The sequence below is a fragment of the Staurois parvus genome, unplaced genomic scaffold (assembly GCF_062004578.1).
Source record: "Staurois parvus isolate SC_StPar_1 unplaced genomic scaffold, SC_StPar_1.0 ptg000826l, whole genome shotgun sequence".
NCBI classification, from domain to species: domain Eukaryota; kingdom Metazoa; phylum Chordata; class Amphibia; order Anura; family Ranidae; genus Staurois; species Staurois parvus.
In genome coordinates, this window is record NW_028318622.1 from 1158488 (window position 1) to 1183652 (window position 25165).

The following is a 25165-nucleotide window of genomic DNA, read 5'->3' on the forward strand; positions in this document are numbered from 1 at the left end:
TTATGTCTTTATGGAACTAGTTCAAACTGGTCAACAAATGTCTTTATAGAGCTGGTCAACCTATGACTTTATGGAGCTAGTCAAAACTGGTCAACCCATGTCTTTATGGAGCTGGTCAACCCATGTCTTTATGGAGCTAGTCCAAACTGATCAACCGATGTCATTATGAAGCTGGTCAAAACTGGTCAACCCATGTCTTTACAGGGCTGGTCCCAACTGGTCAACCAATGTATTTATGGAGCTGGTCCAAACTGGGCAACCCATGTCTTTATGGAACTGGTCAACCTATGTCTTTATGGAACTGGTCAACTTATGTCTTTATGGAGCTAGTCCAAAGTGGTCAACTCATATCTTTATGGAACTGGTCAACCTATGTCTTTATGGAACTGGTCAACCTATGTCTTTATGGAGCTAGTCCAAAGTGGTCAACAAATGTCTTTATGGAGCTGGTCAACCTATGTCTTTATGGAACTGGTCAACCTATGTCTTTATGGAACTGGTCAACCTGTGTCTTTATGGAACTGGTCAACTTGTGTTTTCATGGAGCTAGTCCAAACTGATCAACAAATGTCTTTATGGAGCTAGTCCAAATTGGTCAACTCATATCTTTATGGAACTGGTCAACCTATGACTTTATGGAGCTAGTCAAAACTGGTCAACCCATGTCTTTATGGAGCTGGTCCAAACTGGTCATCCAATGTCTTTATGGAGCTAGTCCAAACTGATCAACCGATGTCATTATGAAGCTGGTCAAAACTGGTCAACCCATGTCTTTACGGGGCTGGTCCCAACTGGTCAACCAATGTATTTATGGAGCTGGTCCAAACTGGGCAACCCATGTCTTTATGGAACTGGTCAACCTATGTCTTTATGGAACTGGTCAACTTATGTCTTTATGGAGCTAGTCCAAAGTGGTCAACAAATGTCTTTATGGAGCTAGTCCAAACTGGTCAACTCATATCTTTATGGACCTGGTCAACCTATGTCTTTATGGAACTGGTCAACCTATGTCTTTATGGAACTGGTCAACCTGTGTCTTTATGGAACTGGTCAACCTGTGTCTTTATGGAACTGGTCAACTTGTGTTTTCATGGAGCTAGTCCAAACTGATCAACAAATGTCTTTATGGAGCTAGTCCAAATTGGTCAACTCATATCTTTATGGAACTGGTCAACCTATGACTTTATGGAGCTAGTCCAAACTGGTCAACCCATGTCTTTATAAATCTGGTCTAAACTGGTCAACCCATGTTTTTATGAAGCTTGTCCAAACTGGTCAACCCATGTCTTTATGGAGCTGGCTTTGTACACAGGGGCACAATCATGCTGGAACAGAAAAGGATCTTTACCAAACTGTTACCTCAAGACTGGAAGATCACAATTGTCTACAATGCCTTTGTATGATGTACAACATAGTATTGACAGTACTCTTCACTGGAGAAATCTACAACTCAACCATTTGGAGAGGACGGGGGCGGGGGAAGGTTCACATAATTTGGCCATATAGGTAGGTGTGATGTTCAGATGTTCACATTTGGCTATATAGTAAATTTTGCAGTTATTTTGCAGATATTGAGAAGAGCCATTCGCAGAGATAGCATTCTTGTAGGAAACGCACCCGGTGTACTGGAACTGGCACGCATGTTTGGCCCATGTAAAATTTATTGAGAGCAGAGCAATGGGTGTGTTTTTGTTACATTTTTCTTTTTTTTTTTTTTTTCGACGCACAAAAATAAAATTTGTCTACAAGTCCATAAAAAGTTCAGTGCAGCATTATTGTGATGCATGGTTTTGCAAAACTGTTTTTATTATTGATTAGATAACAAAATCTTTTTTTTTTTTTTCTTTTTTAATTATCTTTCCTACATATAGAACAAATAAATAATTGCTATAAGTCATATACTGTACATCAGGATCGTTATGTTCCTTGGTTGTGTCACATTCCTCCCATGGTAAATATGGAGTTATATAATTTATAAAAAATATTCTGTTATATATGTGCCTATATATATATATTTATATCTATATATACTATATAAGTAAGAAATCCAGGTACATGTATCAGATACAGGAAGATGAAGATTATATACAGCTCTCTCAGGTTTTACCTCCCTCATTAAGTGCAGTAAGAGTTTTGGCTTAGCCTAATAAATTGTAGATATTGAACGACGTCATCTATCACTCTAATACAGTCATGGTGCTAATACAAAGATTTGTCTTCAGTTTACAAGACTCTAATAAACTCTGAGCCAAAGTAAAAATTAAAAAAAAAAATAATAAAAAAACTCCAAGACTTAAACAAGTTTTCCGCAAAACGGGTTGGCATGGCCTTCTGCCAAGGTGGCGTTAAATTTGCATCCCCTTTTCCCAGCGGAATCTCCACCCACCAAGCAAGGGGTGTCTAGTGCGTTTACTGGGAAATACCAAATGATATGACCCCCCCCCCCCCCCAGGGTGACCTTTAAAAAAAAAATAATGTGACCCCCCCAAATTTGTCCTTGATTTGTCGGTCAATTGGGCAGCCCTCATAGTTGCAGTGCATTCTGGGTGTTATCAGCACCCCGTATTCATAGGTGTTCATGATCCTTGTCATACATAAGCTATATTTTTCTCCAATACAAATAAAGGGGACAATGTTTTTGCTTGCTTTGTAACAATTGGAAATTACGACTGAGGTTAGTGGACACCTGACCATCACACCTACAGTGTCAGCTTTGCAAAACCATTAATATGGAATTGCGTCCCCTATGCCACTAGAAAATTCTTCACCCTTAGGAGAAGGCTTTCCACAAGATTTTGGAGGGTGTCTGTGGGAATTTCTGATCATTTATGCGGTCAGGTACTGATGTTGAATGAGAAGACCTGGCTCGCCATTGGCGTTCCAATTCATCCCAAACCATGTCCATTAATATGGAGTTGCAACCTTTTCTATAACATCCTCCAATCTTCTTTCCACAAGTTTTTGGAGGGAGTCTGGTGAAACTGAGCTTTTTTGTGAGGTCAGGTACTGATGTTGAATGAGAAGACCTGGCTCGCCATTGGCGTTCCAATTCATCCCAAACCATGGCCATTAATATGGAGTTGCAACCTTTTCTATAACATCCTCCAATCTTCTTTCCACAAGTTTTTGGAGGGAGTCTGTGGTGAATCTGAGCTCTTTTGTGAGGTCGGGTACTGATGTTAGTTGAGAAGACCTGGCTCAATGTTCCAATTCATCCCAAACGTGTTCAGAGTTTGTGCCCATTTGTGAGGTCAGTTACTGATGTTGGATGAGAAGACCTGGCTCACAGCCAGCTTTTTAATTCATCCTGAAGGTGTTCAATAGGGTTGAGGTCAGGGTTCTGAGCAGGACACTCGAGTTCCTCCACACCAAACTGGTCAAACCATGTCTATATATAGCTGGTCCAAACTGGTCAACCCATTTCTTTATAGAGCTGGTCCAGACTGGTCAACCCATGTCTTTATGGAGCTGATCCAGACTGGTCAACCCATGTCTTTATGGAGCTGGTCCAGACTGGTCAACCCATGTCTTTATGGAGCTGATCCAGACTGGTCAACCCATGTCTTTATGGAGCTGATCCAGACTGGTCAACCCATGTCTTTATGGAGCTGGCTTTGTACACAGGGGCACAGTCATGCTGGAACAGAAAATGGTCTTCCCCAAACTGTTACCACAAGGTTGGAAGAGCACAATTGTGTACAATGCCTTTGCATGATGGAGTATTACTAGGACACTTCACTAAGACCCCTGAACTCATTGGAGGAGTGTCTACATCTTTTCAGCAATATAGTTTATCTGTTGGGAGTGGGATGACCCTATTACCATTACTGGTAGAGTTCTTTAATCATGAACCTCTAGGACAGGACTGGTGTTCGATGAAAAGACCTGGCTCACAACTGTCATTCCAATACATCCAAAAGGTGTTGAGGTCAGAGATTTGTACAGGACACACGAGTTCCTCCACACTGAACTGGTCAATCCATGTCTTTATAGACTTGGACTCCCTTTGTGGCTATAACATGTTCTGCTCTTCTGGGAAGACATTTCACAAGATCTTGGAGGGTGTCTGTGGAAATTGGTGCCCATTTGAGAGGTCAGGTACTAATGTTGGATGAAAAGACCTTGCTCACAATTGGCATTCCAATTCATCCCAAAGGTGATCAGTAGGGTTGAGGTCAGAGCTCTGTGCAGGACACTTCGGTTCCTCCACACCAAACTGGTCAACCCATGTCTTTATGGAGCTGGCACAGGTGGGGGAAGGGGCACAGTCATAGTGGAACAAAGTGGGGTCTTCCCCAAACTCAACACAAGGTTGAAAGAGCACAATTGTCTACAATGTCTTTGTATGCTGTGGAATTACCAGTACTCTTCACTGAAGACATCTAAACTCAAGCAGTTGGAAGCGGTTCCACATACTTTTTTGATTCATGTGCAGGTGTAATGGACAGGTGCCAACAAACCTTTGACCATATATTGTATGAAAAACGACGGCTCCGTTATAAAATAATTGGGCATGCAATCGCAGTGGGACTTATTTATATATAAAATGGCCGGGGGTATTTCATTTCTTGAGTTTGTCTGCATTTGTTCTCTAGCTCCGTAGCTCCGCATGCAAATGGAGATTTTAGGCTAAGGTTCTCCTTTACAATTCAGTAATTGTTACAGAAATCCACAGATTTCTAGGCCTCAGAGGAACCTATGTGCTGACCTTAACATATTGGGGTTTGGGGGAACCCTGGGTGATCCAACAATAAACTGAGCTAACAAGCAGGTACCTGGAGGCGGAACCACACAGGACACCCAATCATTGATTGATCTTTGAGTCAACATTGTTTCTTCGAGCCCTGTTAAAGGGGGTACAGTCCTGAAAACGTGTTGGCTCCTGTAAACCAGGGCTTCAAATTTCAAGTCCTGAGCTACTAGCCAGGCCTTAAGAGTTACTCGCCACCAACAAACACACACAAACAGAGACACCTGTACACACACACATGTACATACACACACAGAAACATGTACACACACTCACAGAGACACATGTACACACACACGCACACATACAGACACATGTATACACGTACAGACACGCATACACACAGATACATGTACATACACAGAAATACACACGCACAGACACATATACATACACACAGACACATGTACATACATACACAGACACATGTACGTACATACACGTACATGCACACACACAGACACATGTACACATACGCAGACACATGTACACACACATACATGTACATACACGTAGACACATGTACAGATACACACATGTACACACAGACCCATCTACATGCATACACAGACACACACACATATACACGTATATACACACACACAGCCCTATAAAAAGTTGCTGTACTTCGTTGTTCACTCACAGAGCCGGGTAATGCACTCTAGGGGGAGGCAGAGAGCACAGCACACACTCCTTGCTTTGCTTTTACTGCGCTCAGCTATTGAGCAGTCTGACAGCTCCCAGTGCCAATGACAGATCCGGCCTGAGCTCTGAGCCTGCTCAGCAAGACAGCCCTGGGGGACACACTCGACCCCACCATAATTTCCACTCGCCATTGGTGAGCAGGCGAGTGGAAATTTCAAGCCCTGCTGTAAACAACCTGTTTTTGGATGAAACTGGAATATAACAGTGTGGCACTTCAGTTTTAGGCTCATTCATTTTCATCAAATTCCAAGAGGAACATGGAAATCCCTTGGCGTGTAGTAGGTTCCAGCCCAATGTCCAGGCTATCCATAGTCATACTATTAGTTGTCAACAGTACAAAATTACTATATAACAAGACTCCAGAGTCCCAGAGCCCTTATCCCACTCCCTTGGGATTTATTACTATCTGTGTCCCCATTTGGGAGGTTCGCTCTCTAACTGCCCTGATCACCTATGTCATTAGGAATGAAAGTGATGGGTAAGTCCAAAATTTCGATATGCCACCAAACAGGAATAGAGGGGAAATCTTCTAATGTGGGGTACTAGTTCCCATGACAGCTGTCTAGGAGGGACTTTCCCTCACTATTAATTCTCGGATGATCTTCAAACTTGACAAAATCAATCTTTTTTTTTTTCTGTCAGTCGGTGCGGTCTTCAAGTATTTCTAAGGCAGATATTATCTAGCAGTACCAGGACAGGTTCTTCTTGTACCCAGGGCAAGGATGCTGAAGTGCGCCCCTCCTCCACTGTTAATGCATGCTATAGAATGGGTTTGCTACCCTGTGTCCATTCTCTGTCCCCTTGCACTGCCCAGGGCAGCAACCCCTCCTGCCCACCCCTTGTCCCCGCCCTGTTATATATCACACATTAAGATCTTTTAATTAACTAGTTCAGATTTTGATGTTTGGAAATACTTATTCTCAACATTTGTAACTAGGAGATGTAAACATCGTCATATTGGACACCTTTTTTTTTGGCCAGAGACATTAGCTTGTGTATGACAGGAATGAGGAGTTGGTTCTCGCAGGCACTGATCTTAGTGACCTCTTCATATGGTCATTATTCTCAATTTTTTTTTTTTTTATCACAGTGCCTTCATCAATACAAAACTCCCAATGGTAGTAATATATGGACAAGTTTAACGAGTCACTTTTTTTATTTTAAAGATGGCGGAATCAGAGCTGGGGAACAGTGTCATTGTCACAGTGAAGTGCTACCTAGCTGAGGGCCGCTACCGGGAATCATTTATCACAGTGTTGTGGAGACGGCTCAACATTTTGGTTTTGGTTCTTGGAAGTGAAAAATTAAATGACCTTTGTAAACTACGGGGCACTCCAGTTACATATTAACATTGCTTTCTGATTTGTATGAGTAGAATTAGGGAAGGTTACAGGTCCAGCATGTGGTCATTAGAAGTATTTGGCAATTCAAGAGAATCATCATCATCATATTATGAGGTCCAGCATTTTACAGGGCAATGGATGTCCTACTACCAGGGAACCTCTCACCTCCGGAGTCAGGCAAAGCTAAGTAAAGGGGCCGAAATAACTATTTAATGAGTAATCCTGCACATTGTAGGCTGAATATTTTTGCATAAGGCCGATCTTGACTGGTTTTCCATAGACACGATGGGATTGATTTACTAAAACTGGCAAGGAAACCAATCAGCTTCCAGGTTTTATGGTCAAAACTTCATTGATTGATTGTCTGCCATGCACAGCTGCACCAGATTCTGCACTTGTCAGTTTTTGTAACTCAACCCTAATGAGACCATCACCCAGTCAGGCCTATAAAAGCTTCTCATTTACTATCGTAAATTGTTTTCCTGTAATCGGGCTGATGCCAGGAGCATCTCCAGTGCACACTATTATATTCACCCAGCTTCTATGGTCATACAGGTTGATAACATGACTGCCCTACACAATAATTGTGTAGAAGGCAGATCTTGTGACCCCAACCTATATCCAATGATACCTTCATGAAGATATTTTTGATGGTTGTATATCCAAATATTTAATCAAAGGCATAGATGCGGCCACACAGAGCATTCGTTCAAGGCAAAGTGCACTGGGTGTGTAATAAAGTGCCCATGGTGATATTTTCAGCATCTATTTTCTAAATAACCATAAAACTTGAGTGTTCTTTGTTTACATTACAGCTTAGTGCATTTTTTGCGCATTTTTCTGCTCATACAACTGGCACGGTGTGTTGGGTGAAATATTAAATGTAGGTAAAGGCTAATAATAGTTCATTACATACAACTGGACCTGTTCTGCAATGGTGGAGACGTTTCATAGCAAAGACACCTTCATCCAATCGCCATGGAATGTGTCAAGGCAGATGTTGATTGCTGGGTGTCCAATTGACAACAAATCACACCTAGCCATGTGAGCTGAAGTATTAACACCTATGCAGACTTCATAATGCACAGGATGGGATTATGTAACTATGTAGCATATCCAGGATACATCTTTAGTTCTGAGTGTCAGGAAGATACCCCAGAATTTATATCTTCATGGTACCATAGACACTTAACATCTGCCTTGACACCTTCCATGATGATTGGATAAGTGTCTATGGTACCGTGAAGATATAAATTCTGGGGTATCTTCCTGACACTCAGAACTAAAGATGTATCCTGGATATGCTACATAGTTACATAATCCCATCCTGTGCATTATGAAGTCTGCATAGGTGTTAATACTTCAGCTCACATGGCTAGGTGTGATTTGTTGTCAATTGGACACCCAACAATCAACATCTGCCTTGACACCTTCCATGATGATTGGATGATTGTTGGGTGTCCAATTGACAAAAAATCACACCTAGCCATGTGAGCTGAAGTATTAACACCTATGCGGACTTCATAATGCACAGGATGGGATTATGTAACTATGTAGCGTATCCAGGATACATCTTTAGTTCTGAGTGTCAGGAAGATACCCCAGAATTTATATCTTCACGGTACCATAGACACTTATCCAATCATAATGGAAGGTGTCAAGGCAGATGTTGATTGCCCAAGAACAGGCAAGGCAGGTTTTCTACCCCTAAAAGATATGTTCACGATAAAAAATAAAATAACATAAATGCCCATTTTTTTCAGGTAAAAAAAATGGGCATTTACTATTTTTTTTTTTTGGAGCCAGGAAAGCATTGCACCAGCGATCAGTAGATCGCTGGTGCCATGCAGGACTCCTGCAAACTGTCAGTATATCTGCTTGCCCATACATCCCATAGTAGTTCATTGAGAACTACAAACCGACAACCACAAAGACTGTCGAGACTTGTAGTTCATTCTTTCACAGAACTCTGCCACACTTTTTTCAAAAACTGACAGCTAGTACAGGGAACTTCTCCCTGTAATGCTGTTACAGGGAGGAGGGGGATCGGGCAGCGGCGGGAACATGTTACATGTTCCCTCAGGTCCACCTGCCCATGATCTATCCATTAAATGCATGTGCCTCTACTATGGGGACTCACAAATTTTAGAGTTAGGACCACAGATGATCAGGGTGCCGTGTCGTGGCTCTGTGGCTTACGTATGTATTTGCAAATGTGTGCTAACTAAACCCCTGTTATAAACGCATACTGTTAGACAGGTTAATTCGGTTGTTAGCAAGCTGGCTGGCAAGTTGTCCAAGAACATTGTTCTCTCCCCTTTATTCACTATGTGATGCCTGTTTATGTGTCCTTGCTTCATAAGCCAGTTATAGACTTGGGCGGGTGGCCACTTTTATACATGTTCTACCCTACAAATGAGCAGAACTTGTAACATGTTCCCAAAGGTGAACCTATCCTTTAAGGAAAAGGGACATATTTTTGAGAGGTGAACATCTTGGACAGAGAAGACAACTGGTTTGTATGAAAGAGATCATCTACATCAGATTGGGAGAACCATCCCTGAATAAAGTTGTGGGTCTTCTACATGTCCATCCTCTACATATAATCTCATTTTTACATCTCCAAACTGGTGATTTGACAATTAATATTTTCGGCCAACTGAATAAAAGAAATAAGACATGCAGACTCCATGTCACCAAGGTTTGGGTTATAGAACTAGAACAGGACGGTTCCCTAACTTTCACATCTCCCATCCTGTTCTTGGATCATCAACATCTACATATTCCATGGTGATTGGATGAAGGTGCCCATGGTACCTTTGTGGATATAAATGGTGTGGTATCTTCCTGACACCAAGGTTTGGGTTATATAACTAGAACAGGACGGTTCCCTAACTTTCACATCTCCCATCCTGTTCTTGGATCATCAACATCTACATATTCCATGGTGGTTGGATGAAGGTGCTCATGGTACCTTTGTGGATATAAATGCTGTGGTATCTTCCTGACACCAAGGTTTGGGTTATAGAACTAGAACAGGACGGTTCCCTAACTTTCACATCTCCCATCCTGTTCTTGGATCATCAACATCTACATATTCCATGGTGGTTGGATGAAGGTGCCCATGGTACCTTTGTGGATATAAATGGTGTGGTATCTTCCTGACACCAAGGTTTGGGTTATAGAACTAGAACAGGACGGTTCCCTAACTTTCACATCTCCCATCCTGTTCTTGGATCATCAACATCTACATATTCCATGGTGATTGGATGAAGGTGCCCATGGTACCTTTGTGGATATAAATGGTGTTGTATCTTCCTGACACCAAGGTTTGGGTTATATAACTAGAACAGGACGGTTCCCTAACTTTCACATCTCCCATCCTGTTCTTGGATCATCAACATCTACATATTCCATGGTGGTTGGATGAAGGTGCTCATGGTACCTTTGTGGATATAAATGCTGTGGTATCTTCCTGACACCAAGGTTTGGGTTATATAACTAGAACAGGACGGTTCCCTAACTTTCACATCTCCCATCCTGTTCTTGGATCATCAACATCTACATATTCCATGGTGATTGGATGAAGGTGCCCATGGTACCTTTGTGGATATAAATGGTGTGGTATCTTCCTGACACCAAGGTTTGGGTTATATAACTAGAACAGGACGGTTCCCTAACTTTCACATCTCCCATCCTGTTCTTGGATCATCAACATCTACATATTCCATGGTGGTTGGATGAAGGTGCTCATGGTACCTTTGTGGATATAAATGCTGTGGTATCTTCCTGACACCAAGGTTTGGATTATGTAACTAGAACAGGACGGTTCCCTAACTTTCACATCTCCCATCCTGTTCTTGGATCATCAACATCTACATATTCCATGGTGATTGGATGAAGGTGCACATGGTACCTTTGTGGATATAAATGCTGTGGTATCTTCCTGACACCAAGGTTTGGGTTATATAACTAGAACGGGACGGTTCCCTAACTTTCACATCTCCCATCCTGTTCTTGGATCATCAACATCTACATATTCCATGGTGGTTGGATGAAGGTGCTCATGGTACCTTTGTGGATATAAATGCTGTGGTATCTTCCTGACACCAAGGTTTGGGTTATATAACTAGAACAGGACGGTTCCCTAACTTTCACATCTCCCATCCTGTTCTTGGATCATCAACATCTACATATTCCATGGTGATTGGATGAAGGTGCACATGGTACCTTTGTGGATATAAATGTTGTGGTATCTTCCTGACACCAAGGTTTGGGTTATATAACTAGAACAGGACGGTTCCCTAACTTTCACATCTCCCATCCTGTTCTTGGATCATCAACATCTACATATTCCATGGTGATTGGATGAAGGTGCACATGGTACCTTTGTGGATATAAATGCTGTGGTATCTTCCTGACACCAAGGTTTGGGTTATATAACTAGAACAGGACGGTTCCCTAACTTTCACATCTCCCATCCTGTTCTTGGATCATCAACATCTACATATTCCATGGTGGTTGGATGAAGGTGCTCATGGTACCTTTGTGGATATAAATGCTGTGGTATCTTCCTGACACCAAGGTTTGGGTTATATAACTAGAACAGGACGGTTCCCTAACTTTCACATCTCCCATCCTGTTCTTGGATCATCAACATCTACATATTCCATGGTGGTTGGATGAAGGTGCACATGGTACCTTTGTGGATATAAATGCTGTGGTATCTTCCTGACACCAAGGTTTGGGTTATATAACTAGAACAGGACGGTTCCCTAACTTTCACATCTCCCATCCTGTTCTTGGATCATCAACATCTACATATTCCATGGTGATTGGATGAAGGTGCTCATGGTACCTTTGTGGATATAAATGCTGTGGTATCTTCCTGACACTCATTATAACTGAAGAAGAAGAAGGGGCTTGAATAATCTACAAAATGTCTTCACCATTACAGAACAAGCCCAGCGGAATGTGACCCAACTACTACTTGATTTACCGTGACCTGGATAAATGAGAACCTTCACAGATATATATGTAAAGGCATTTTTTCTTTCGTTCGGGAAGGAAAGGGGTTATTGCTGTATGTATCCTACATTTCCCTTTTGTTCATTGAAGTTCACAGCCAGATCTTTAGATCTTGACGGATGGTTGACGTGGCTGCTTCTGCGGATGTAAGCTTTGGTTGGAAACTCTTGCAGGTAGCAGTTCGAGTTCTGCCAGAGTGAGGTTGCTTGTTCCCTTTAGAATATGGAATAGGGAGGGATTTTTGAGGTATGTATCCTACATTCCCCTTTTGTTCCTTGAAGGACACATCAAGGTCTCTAGATCTTGATGGATGGTCGACATGGCTGCATCTGCGGATGCCGGTTTCGGTTGGAAAGTTTTGCAGGCAGCAATTTGAGTTCTTTTGGGGTGTGGTTCCTTGTTCTGTTTGGTTCATTAGTACTGAGCCCCCACCCATCTGTCTCTGGCACTGTTTTGGGATGCCCCAACTGTCAAGATGTAAGGATCTGGCTGTTTCCTTCAATGAACGCTGAGCAAGGATTTTACAAAAATCCCAATGAGTTTGTCAAAAGATAGGGAGGTGAGGGGAAGTCTTTCAATGGGGCAGATGGTGACAACCAGGACGCTAAGTCTCTTCTTTTTACAGAGACTTCCCGATGCGTCTCCAAAAAAAGGAGGTGAAGGGAAATCTCCCTAGCAGACAAAAAATTAACCTGATCGGGGTTTAACGCCTTACACTATCAAAAAAAAACCAGGTTTGGTCTATGCATACCCTAGGTGGGAGGGACTCACTATAATAAATATATTATTAATGCGCTCCAGGTCTGTTCTATGAAACCTGCACAAAAAATAAGTCACTTCTGCAAATTTCTGCAAATACATTTTCCCCTCAGACTGAATGTGTGTGAGAACTTCTTACTGAGCCATGCTTAGAAACTGTAAATTTTGGGCTGTTTGATACTGCAATGATTATTTCCTGCAGATTTGCTGCATTACCTCCCTAGCGACGTGCTGCTGGAGAGCTGCGAGACACGGGTCACATCATACCAGAAGAAGGTCCGCCAATGAGTCATTGTAAAGGTCGTTCCTGAATGTAATACATGAAACTTGCCACAAACGGTAAACAAGAAACAAACCTGACCTCAGATAGCATCATATTACAGATACTGGAAGAACAGTGTGAACAGCGCTCTTGTATTGGATTAGCCACCTTTGTCCAGCCTTGCCATCCCCATCAACAGGTTTCACAGCTAGAGGATTGACTTCCTGGAGAGAAATGACTGACATTCTGTCTACAGACTAACATTGGTTATTATAAATGACGTAAGTCACAGGTTAGTGGCACTAGAATCACAGTGGAGAGATCAATCATCCTGCAGTGACTGTCAGTAAGTTTTTTTTTTTTTTCTTCAAGATCCCGAGAACTCTGGCGTTGACGGAAAGCCACCTTAAGTTGAAGCATCCAGGAAACAGATGGGCACAAGTGGTCCTCGCCCGGCGGCACTCATCGAGAGCGCAGTTTGGAAAGCCGCTGTTTACAGGATGCCCAATAAACGTCTTAAGGCACTAAGGAGGCTGAGCCCCGACTGGTCCTCCCGGAACCTTTCCTTCTTCTCTTCCTCTAGGAATTCCATGACAAAATAAAGTCTTTTATGATCGACGGTGACCAGAATGCTCTTAATAACTGCTACATGGGCATGAGAGGGGACATAGTGAAAGGTATCTCTATATTCCATCATTTTATATACAGAGATGCATTTCCTGAATTTTTGCATATCTAAATATATAAAATCGCTTGAAGGACTCCACAGACTGCAAAATCACAGAGCATCTATGTCCTGCTCAGCAAGGAAGAAACTGTGTGGTGGGTTTAGTCCCCGTTCATATCTTTGCACTGGAGAACCCTTAGAGAATCCCAAAGCATCTACGTCCTCAACAGCAAGGAGGAAACCATTTGGTGGGTTTAGTCCCCGTTCATAGCTTAGCACTGGAGAACCCTTAGAGAATCCCAGAGCATCTACGTCCTCAATAGTGAGGAAGAAACTGTGTGGAGGGTGTAGTCCCTGTTCATAGCTTTGCACGGAGAACCCTTAGAGAATCCCAGAGCATCTATGTCCTGCACAGTGAGGAAGCAACCGTGTGGTGGGTCTAGTCCCCGTTCATAGCTTAGCACTGGAGAACCGTTAAAGAATCCCAGAGCATGTATGTCCTCAACAGCAAGGAGGAAACCATTTGGTGGGTTTAGTCCCCGTTCATAGCTTAGCACTGGAGAACCCTTAGAGAATCCCAGAGCATCTACGTCCTCAATAGTGAGGAAGAAACTGTGTGGAGGGTGTAGTCCCTGTTCATAGCTTTGCACGGAGAACCCTTAGAGAATCCCAGAGCATCTATGTCCTGCACAGTGAGGAAGAAACCGTGTGGTGGGTCTAGTCCCCGTTCATAGCTTAGCACTGGAGAACCCTTAAAGAATCCCAGAGCTTGTACGTCCTCAACAGCAAGGAGGAAACCATTTGGTGGGTTTAGTCCCCGTTCATATCTTTGCACTGGAGAACCCTTAGAAAATCCCAAAGCATCTACATCCTTAACAGCAAGGAGGAAACCATTTGGTGGGTTTAGTCCCCGTTCATAGCTTAGCACTGGAGAACCCTTAGAGAATCCCAGAGCATCTACGTCCTCAATAGAGAGGAAGAAACTGTGTGGAGGGTGTAGTCCCTGTTCATATCTTAGCACTGGAGAACCCTTAGAGAATCCCAGAGCATCTACATCCTCAACAGCAAGGAGGAAACCGTGTGGAGGGTCTAGTCCACTTCATAGCTTAGCACTGGAGAACCCTTAGAGAATCCCAGAGCATCTATGTCAGCAATGGGCAAACTACGGCCCGGCGGACCTTTTAATCCGGCCCGCGGAGCTAGCATGAAAATCTGTCTCCAATGAGGATCTGTCCCGCTCGACGTATCTGCGCATGTGCCGGAGATCGCCGATCGGCTGCTAATGCCTGAAACTGGCACATGCGCAGATACGTCGAGGGGGACAGATCCTCATAGGAGACAGGTTTTCATGCTACACCGGAACGAAGCGGGAACACGGCGAGAGGAACGCGCGGAGTAAAGGTAAGTGAATTGACACAATATGGGGGACTTGGAGACTTAATATGGGGGATGAATTAATATGGGGAATGAATTACTATAGGGGGGATGAATTACTATATGGGGGATGAATTACTATGGGGGATGAATTAATATGGGGAATGAATTACTATAGGGGGGATGAATTACTATATGGGGGATGAATTACTATATGGGGGATGAATTACTATATGGGGGATGAATGACTATATGGGGGATGAATTACTATATGGGGGATGAATGACTATATGGGGCATGAATTACTATGGGGGATGAATTACTATATGGGGGATGAATTACTATGGGGGATAAATTACTATGGGGGATGAATTACTATATGGGGGATGAATTACTATATGGGGGATGAATTACTATGTGGGGGATGAATTAATATGGGGGATGAATTACTATGGGGGATGAATTACTATGGGGGATGAATTACTATATGGGGGATGAATTACTATGTGGGGGATGAATTACCTTGTGGGGGATGAATTACTATATGGGGGATGAATTACTATAGGGGGGATGAATTACTATGGGGGATGAATTACTATATGGGGGATGGATTACTATATGGGGGATGAATTACTATGGGGGATGAATTACTATTTGGGGGATGAATTACTATGGGGGAATATTACTATACTTACTATGGATGACACATACACATCATTCATCTACTCTTGGTCCGGCCCCCGGGTCCAATATATGAACCCATTGCGGCCCTCAAGTCAAAAAGTTTGCCCATCCCTGGTCTATATCCTCAACAGTGAGGAAGAAACCATGTGGTGGGTTTAGTCCCTGTTCATAGCTTAGCACTGGAGAACCCTTAGAGAATCCCAGAGCATCTACGTCCTCAACAGCAAGGAGGAAACCGTGTGGTGGGTGTAGTCCCTGTTCATAGCTTAGCACTGGAGAACCCTTAGAGAATCCCAGAGCATCTACGTCCTCAATAGCGAGGAAGAAACTGTGTGGAGGGTGTAGTCCACTTCATAGCTTAGCACTGGATAACCCTTAGAGAATCCCAGAGCATCTACGTCCTCAACAGCAAGGAAGAAACCGTGTGGAGGTCTAGTCCCTGTTTAAAGCTTAGCACTGGATAACCCTTAGCACATGATAGGTCTGTATGGTTTTTATGCATTTTTTCAAAATCATCACTAGCCTATACTGTCTCATTGGGTCTGTAACCCTCCTCCATAAAAGCCATGGGTTCCATAAACTACCCTAAAGATGGCCAAAAGCCTGAAAACAGCTGTTTATTTTTGGTATATGTGATGGAATGAGACATGTGAATATCTTCTGTTCTAAGAAGGCTTTATTGTGCTATGCTCTGATTTAATTAGAGGGTTCCTCTAGTACAGTGCTCTCCAAACTGGGGGCCAGATGCAGCCCTTTGGTTGCATTTATCCAGCCTTTGGGGCACTACTACTCCCACTGACATTAAAGTGATTCTAAATGTTTTTTTTTTTTATTTAAGAAAAGATAACAAACATGTCTATACTTATCTGCTGTGTGCAGTGGTTTTGCACAGAGCAGCCTCAATCCTTCTCTTCTCAGGTCTCCCGCAGGCTCTCCTAGCCCCTCCTTCCTGTCAGGTGCCCCCACAGCAAGCAGCTTGCTATGGGGGCACCCGCTGCTCCGTGTGTCCAGTTACACATGGAGCTGTGGCTCGGCCCCACCCCCCCCTCTTCTGATTGGCCCACTGGCTTTGATTGACACCAGTGGGAGCCAATTGCTCCAGCTTCTGTCTCAGCCAATGAGAAGAGGAAGTTCCCAGATAGCCGAGACTCCAGTACACATCGCTGGATCGAGAGGGGGCTTAGGTGAGTATTAGGGCTGGGAGGTATGGTACACAGAGAAGGTATTTTACCTTCCTGCATAGAATGAACCTTGAATCTTTAGAACCACATTAACGATGGGACATAATTCCTCCCACTGATAGCAACGATGGGGCACTATTCCTCCCACTGACACCAACGATGGGGCACTATTCCTCCCACTGACACCAACGATGGGGCACTATTCCTCCCAATGACACCAACGATGGGGCACTATTCCTCCCAATGACACCAACGATGGGGCACTATTCCTCCCACTGACACCAACGATGGGGCACTATTCCTCCCACTGACACCAACGATGGGACACTATTCCTCCCACTGACACCAACGATGGGGCACTATTCCTCCCACTGACACCAACGATGGGACACTATTCCTCCCACTGACACCAACGATGGGGCACTATTCCTCCCACTGACACCAACGATGGGGCACTATTCCTCCCACTGACACCAACGATGGGGCACTATTCCCCCCACTGACACCAACGATGGGGCACTATTCCTCCATCTGACACCAACGATGGGGCACTATTCCTCCCACTGATACCAATGATGGGGCACTATTCCTCCCACTGATACCAACGATGGGGCACTATTCCTCCCACTGACACCAACGATGGGGCACTATTCCTCCATCTGACACCAACGATGGGGCACTATTCCTCCCACTGACACCAACGATGGGGCACTATTCCTCCCACTGACACCAACGATGGGGCACTATTCCTCCCACTGACACTAACGATGGGGCACTATTCCTCCCACTGACACCAATGATGGGACACTATTCCTCCCACTGACACCAATGATGGGGCACTGTTTCTCTAATACCAAAAATAGGGCATTGTTCACTCCCATGGATGCCAAAACATGTTCTACTCCTACTGGCCACAGTCCAGCCCAGTGACAGTAAAAATGGCCCATTGTTAAGAACATGCAGAGACCCCTGCTCTAGTACTCTCCCACCATAACCTGTATGGTTATACCGTCTCCAAAGATCTTTGAAAGAATTACTATAGATGCAAGAGGTGACCTCACGCCTTATATGAAATCATTACATAGTCTGGTTGAAAAAAGACACACACCCATCTAGTTCAACCAATAAAAAGGAAAAAAAATATACATATATATATATATAAAAAGGAAAAAATAATATATATATATATATATATATATATATATAGAAAGAAAAAAATATATAAAAAGGAAAAAAAATATAGCTTTTTTTAAAATTTAAAAAAAATTATATTTTTTTAAATTTAAAAAAATATATATATATATATTTTTTAATTAAAAAATATATATATATATTGAGCTAGTAATGACATCTCCAGAGCAAAGAAAATACTTTACAAACTTGCAGGGCATCGAAATGTCAATGTGCTTCGCCATGTATTAAAATGAACACCAAAGTGTAAAGGTGAGAACGGGGCCAAAGCCACCATCTAATGAAAAGCGCAAAAGGTGAGAACGGGGCCAAAGCCATCATCTGATGAAAAGCGCAAAAGGTGAGAACGGGGCCAAAGCCATCATCTAATGAAAAGTGCAAAAGGTGAGAACGGGGCCAAAGCCATCATCTAATGAAAAGTGCAAAAGGTGAGAACGGGGCCAAAGCCATCATCTGATGAAAAGTGCAAAAGGTGAGAACGGGGCCAAAGCCATCATCTGATGAAAAGTGCAAAAGGTGAGAACGGGGCCAAAGCCATCATCTGATGAAAAGCGCAAAAGGTGAGAACGGGGCCAAAGCCATCATCTAATAACGTCATCACTTCCTGGGGAATGGCATTGGCTATCACCTGATCACCCAAAAGCCGCCATCTTCATGCTGAGCCGGAGAAGGACGCTCTTTGAAGTGCACCTTTAATTTAGTGGTGATCATAATGCTGTACAGGAGGATTGTGAGAAGGAAGTGCTGTACTTGGATTCTTCCAATCATGAAGGTCTTGGTGCATTTTGGAAGGCCGCCTCAACCTGTTTGCCTCCATATTGTCTGTTTCCATGGCACAGGCTAGGTTGCGGGAAGGTTAGCCATGACAGTCTCACTTCTCAATCATCATCTGAGACTGCCATAGGGCTACAAAATTCAATAACAAAGAAAAATATGCAATTGCAGTTTTAATCAACTGACTCCACGTAAAACGTTCACCTTTTTTGGTGCTTGCCAAAGAAAATACGTATTGGCTCGTTCCTGAAATAGTAGAGTGAACATTTTTTTTAATTTACGTGATCATCTCAGATCATCGGCGAAGTGCAAACTTCTCAAACCTGCCCCAGCTCTACAGCAAAGCCTACTTTGGAATTTTATTGGGTCTCTAGGGGCAGATCCTTCCACAATTTGACCCATTTAAAGCCACATGCAGAATTGGTTGTCTTTGGGACATTTAGATGTGTGCCCAACGCTTGACATCAGCCATCCAAAATACCCCGAAAACCTTCATAACTCAAACAGGACAACAGCTTCCTTCTCTAACCTCCTTCAGGTGGGCTTCAAGCAGGAGTTCCTTTCTTTGGGTGGGTTTCTGAGTGATGCAGACCTCGGTACATACCACAAAAGTAAAATACTTTAAGAAATAATAATAATAATAATACTGGCTTGCTCATGCAATGTCGTAGGCATCCTGTGGCACTATTCTGGTATCCAATCTATTTACAATCTGTTTTTCCTTACATTATGTACAAATATTACAGTGTTTCTTCCAGGGCACCTAGCGGATGTTTCGTCGCGCTCGGCTCCCCGATCAGACGTGCGTTTCGATAAAGGAGTGCGTGTGTGTGAGCTGGGGTGCCGGCGCGGCCAGTTCGGAGGCACCGTTCTGAGGTTTCAGGGTTCCGCTGTACTCACAAATATCCATGAAAAACTCAAAGTTTTTTTGTTTCCAGTCTCTGAACTTCTTGGATGAGAAAGCCGGGTCGTCCAGGAGGCAGTTTATTACGGAGAGGTCTCCTTCCTTCGCCTGTATAATAAAGGAGTAAAGACAGATTTACTTAGGAAGCTCCATTGGTCATCCATACCATAACCATGAGTGAGAGTTTAATTTCGATGGATTACACAAAAGAACTGGAAGATTCCTCCTCTTTCCTTTATGTAACCCTACAGTCATGTGAAAAAGTAAAACTGATGACTTTTCATAGTTCCATGGTTAGCCTGGCTGAAAAAAGACAAAAGTCCATCCAGTTCAATCATAGAAAAAAAAAAAGTGATAATCCTACACCCACAGTTGATCCAGAGGAAGGCAAAAAAAACGAGCAAAGCACGATCCAATTTGCTCCTGCTGGGAAAAAAGATTCCTTCCTGATCCCCCGAGAGGCAATCGGATATTCCCTGGATCAACTTTCCCTATAAATGTTATATCCAGTTATAGTCTGTGTATCCAAGAAAGGATCCAGGACTTTCCTACAGCAATCCACTGAGCTGGCCACAACCAACTCTTGAGGGAGTCTATTCCACATTCTCACAGCTCTTACTGTGAAGAAGCCTTTCCGTGTTTAGGGATTACATTTCTTTTCCTCCAGACGTCAAGAACGCCCCCTTGTCCTCTGTGATGACCAATTTTCAACATTTTTGAACCAGCAAACTAGGTTACAGTTGCAAGAAAAAGTATGTGAACCCCTTGGGATTACGTGGAGTTTTGCATGAATTGGGCATAAAATGTGCTCTGAACGTCATCTAAGTCACAACAATAGAAGAACACAGTCTGCTGAACATAATACTACACAAACATTAGATGTTGCCATGGTTTAATTGCACATAACATGTAAACATTCACAGTGCAGGGAGGAAAAAGTATGTGAGGCCCTAGCTTCATGACTTCTCCCAGAGCTAATTGGAGCCAGGAGTGAGCCAACCTTGACTCCAATCAGTGTGATGATATTGGATGTGTTGCTGACACCTGTTTTGGGTTTACTGGTCTCAAGAAGCACTGTCTGATGTGAACCATGCCTCGCAGAAAAGAGCTCTCAGAAAACCTACCATCAAGAATTGTTGACTTGCATGAAGCTGGAAAGGGTTACAAAAGTATCTCCTTGAGCCTTGATGTTCATGTGTCCACGGTAAGACAGACTGTCTACAAATGGAGAAAGTTTAGCACTGTTGCTACTCTCCCTAGGCGTGGTCGTCCTGTAAAAATGACTGCAAGAGCAGAGCGCAGAATGCTGCATGAGGTAAAGAAGAATCCAAGAGTGTCAGCTAAAGACCTACAGAAATCTCTGGCACATGCTAACATTTTTGTTGACACATCTACAATCAGGAAAACATTAAACAAGAATGGAGTACATGGGAGGACACCACGGAGGAAGCCATTGCTGTCCAAAAAGAAGATTGCAGCACGTTTGAAGTTTGCAAAAGAGCACCTGGATGTTCCACAGCACTACTGGCAGAATATACTGCGGACAGATGAAACCAAGATTGAGTTGTTTGGGAAGAACACACAACACTATGTGTGGAGAAAAAAAGGCCCAGCACACCAACATCAAAACCTCATCCCCACTGTGAAACATGGCGGAGGGAGCATCATGGTTTGGGGCTGCTTTGCTGCCTCAGGGCCTGGACGGATTGTTGTCATTGATGGGAAAATGAATTCCAGAGTTTATCAAGACATTTTGCAGGAAAACGTACGACCATCTGTCCGCCAACTGAAGCTCCGCAGAGGATGGGTGATGCAACAGGACAATGACCCAAAGCATACAAGTCATTCAACAAAACAATGGCTGCACTAGCACAGAATACGCCTTCTGGAGTGGCCCAGTCAGAGTCCTGACCTCAACCCCATTGAAATGCTGTGGCATGACCTTAAGAGAGCGATTCACACCAGACATCCCAAGAATATTGCTACACTGAAACAGTTTTGTGAAGAGGAGTGGTCCAAAATGACTCCAGATCGTTGTGCAGGTCTGATCTGCAACTACAGGAAACATTTGGTTGAGGTTATTGTTGCCAAAGGAGGGTCAACCAGTTATTAAGTCCAAAGGTTCACATACTTTTTCCTCCTGCACTGTGAATGTTTACATGTTATGTGCAATTAAACCATGGCAACATCTAATGTTTGTGTAGTATTATGTTCAGCAGACTGTGTTCTTCTATTGTTGTGACTTAGATGACGTTCAGAGCACATTTTATGCCCAATTCATGCAAAACTCCACGTAATCCCAAGGGGTTCACATACTTTTTCTTGCAACTGTACTTCAAAGAGTACCACCACAAAACCATGGGATCCAGGGTTCCATATCAGTTGTCCATGATTAGAACTTGCTTAGGGAGTATGCAGGTGGAACCTCAGACATCTAGGGTCTAGTGTTCTTTTTTCTACTGATGCGTGTCATGTTATCATACCAAGATCAATAGAGTTCTTTAAGGCCCTCAGATTGGTCAATGATCTGAAATTAAAATAATCCACAAGTGTTGCAGATTTCAGACAACTGCTAATTTGTCTAGAACTGGCTGGCCCAGCAAATTCAACCCAAGAACTGTTACTAAAAGAAGTCTCTAAGACAATCGCCACCACAAATAGTCATGCAGCCAATGATACATACTAAAATCAAGGCCACGTTTCAGGACAAGGCCCAACGTTGCCCAAAGTCTGGCAATCCTGGATTGATAAATACTTCCCTCCTGACATCGACAGCACTTTTTTGGAACCGTAACTTCATTGACACCTAAACTGTCTCCAGGCCCCTCCCGTGATGACTCCTGGAACCACCTTCCTCTTACCCTTTCTGCCATTCTTCTCCCCTTTTCTCCTCTTTCCTTCTTTTTTGGATTCTTCAGCTCACCAAGCTTTGGCTGGGGTGGGCCGATCAAGGGCTGGGCCATCTGCCTGCATGACTCCTTTTTGAGTGGAACTCAAAAAGGAGTCTCTAAAAACCCCAAAATGTAATTGCGGCATGTTCAGGTATCGCTTGCAACAGTTGAGGTGCATGCATCTAAATGCAGAACTAGACTGCACTAATTCAACCTGCATGAGAGTTGTGCCAAGAAAAAGCCTTTACTGTCCAGAAAGCATTAGAGCAAGACTGAAGTTTGTCCTTGAACAAAGAGGCAAACACTAGGCCCTTCTCGAGCAATAGGCTGAAGATTGAACATTCAAAGATTGACTAGACAAATCTCAGTACACATTTGCCAAAAACCCAAAAACAGCAAGTCAGGACCTTGGAACCTCATAACTGTGAAGCATGGTGGTGGAAATGTTATGGTTTGGAGTTGCTTTGCTACGTTAGAGCCTGGGCAGCTACTGAGTCACCTATACATTCTGCATCCTATTTTAGTGTGCTTAATGAGAATGTGGGGCCATCCATCAAAGAGTTGAGCCAGAAATGAATCTTTCAACGTGACTCGAAACACACTAGCAAATCCACCAAAGAATGGATCGAGAAGAAGCAATGGGGTATTACGGGCTTCCCTCATTAATTCCTTCATTTGAAACTCTTTGAAATTGACTGCCCTTGTTAAATCCTTGATTTGTTTCAAATTGAAATTCAGTTCATGCAATGAGACCAATCAACATCCTACAACGGAAGGAATGTTCCATGGAGAAATGGTCAAGAGACTAGGGGGGCAATTATACAAAAATGCCTACATGGGGCTATACCAGCTCTGGATACCAAGGGTGTACTTACTTCTTCCACATCTATTCATATTTTTGTTGGATAAATGATATTTGGGTTTTTATTCCAATACATCACCTTTATCTGTAGGCACTGCTTGAAGATAGTTCTGTTTCCCTGTTCAAATACGGTGAAGAAGTCAAAAATGTCCCTGGGGTGTACTTACTTTTTCACATGACTGTATATCTTAGTGATGACAGAGCCAGCAAAATGTGAACCAAAATATCAACCGAACATCTCAGAGATATTGCAAGCATTCTATAAAGGGTTGCAGGAGAGACAGATAGAGATATGGATTTAAGAACAAACCAAGAAGCCAGAGGACTGTAGAGGCCTGAAAGTAACTGCAATGATAAATTCACAGACGTGGCCAACATGGCAGAATCATGGAAAATGACAAACGTGTGCAGAATGGACCGAAGAGTGTAGAGGGTAGCCTGTGGCTTAGCAGGGGTTGCCAGCTCCTGGGGCGGGGCGAGTATCGAGCCACCTACTTGTGGACCATCGGCACTCCTCGAGTCCCAACAGAATATACTGTGTGTCTGTGTATGTATATATATACACACACAGTATCCCCCAGAAGTGAGTCCCCCCCTCCCCTGGACTGTATACAATGTATATATATATATATACACACACACAGTATCCCCCAGAAGTGAGTCCCCCCCTCCCCTGGACTGTATACAATGTATATATATATATATACACACACAGTATCCCCCAGAAGTGAGTCCCCCCCTCCCCCGGACTGTATACAATGTATATATATATATACACACACAGTATCCCCCAGAAGTGAGTCCACCCCTCCCCCGGACTGTATACAATGTATATATATATATATATACACACACAGTATCCCCCAGAAGTGAGTCCACCCCTCCCCCGGACTGTATACAATGTATATATATATACAGTATCCCCCAGAAGTGAGTCCCCCCCTCCCCCGGACTGTATACAATGTATATATATATATATACACACACACAGTATCCCCCAGAAGTGAGTCCCCCCCTCCCCTGGACTGTATACAATGTATATATATATATATACACACACAGTATCCCCCAGAAGTGAGTCCCCCCCTCCCCCGGACTGTATACAATGTATATATATATATATACATACACAGTATCCCCCAGAAGTGAGTCCCCCCCTCCCCTGGACTGTATACAATGTATATATATATATATACACACACAGTATCCCCCAGAAGTGAGTCCACCCCTCCCCCGGACTGTATACAATGTATATATATATACAGTATCCCCCAGAAGTGAGTCCCCCCCTCCCCCGGACTGTATACAATGTATATATATATATATACACACACAGTATCCCCCAGAAGTGAGTCCCCCCCTCCCCTGGACTGTATACAATGTATATATATATATATACACACACACAGTATCCCCCAGAAGTGAGTCCCCCCCTCCCCTGGACTGTATACAATGTATATATATATATACACATACACAGTATCCCCCAGAAGTGAGTCCCCCCCTCCCCCGGACTGTATACAATGTATATATATATATACACACACAGTATCCCCCAGAAGTGAGTCCACCCCTCCCCCGGACTGTATACAATGTATATATATATACAGTATCCCCCAGAAGTGAGTCCCCCCTCCCCCGGACTGTATACAATGTATATATATATATATACACACACACAGTATCCCCCAGAAGTGAGTCCCCCCCTCCCCTGGACTGTATACAATGTATATATATATATATACACACACAGTATCCCCCAGAAGTGAGTCCCCCCCTCCCCCGGACTG

At 43.3% G+C, this 25165-nt stretch overlaps 1 protein-coding gene and 1 long non-coding RNA gene across 7 annotated transcripts in view; one reads left to right on the forward strand and one right to left on the reverse strand.

Annotated features, from left to right (window-relative positions):
- Nucleotides 1-13471, forward strand: part of LOC149443917 (uncharacterized) — a 496075-nt gene extending 482604 nt beyond the window's left edge. For 5 of the 6 annotated variants that reach the window (XR_016306595.1, XR_016306594.1, XR_016306592.1 and 2 more), the window contains 2 exons: nucleotides 12788-13128; nucleotides 13220-13471. This is a non-coding gene — a long non-coding RNA (uncharacterized LOC149443917). Of the gene's footprint in view, nucleotides 1-12787; nucleotides 13140-13219 lie in introns of all 6 variants that reach the window. The other variant, XR_016306593.1, reaches the window with a different exon arrangement.
- Nucleotides 13472-18878: 5407 nt separating this feature from the next.
- Nucleotides 18879-25165, reverse strand: part of LOC149443918 (connector enhancer of kinase suppressor of ras 2-like) — a 181954-nt gene continuing 175667 nt past the window's right edge. Inside the window, 1 exon segment of the mRNA XM_089655138.1 lies at nucleotides 18879-19730. Within this exon segment, the coding sequence (XP_089511264.1) occupies nucleotides 19515-19730 (216 nt within the window). The 3' untranslated portion in view covers nucleotides 18879-19514.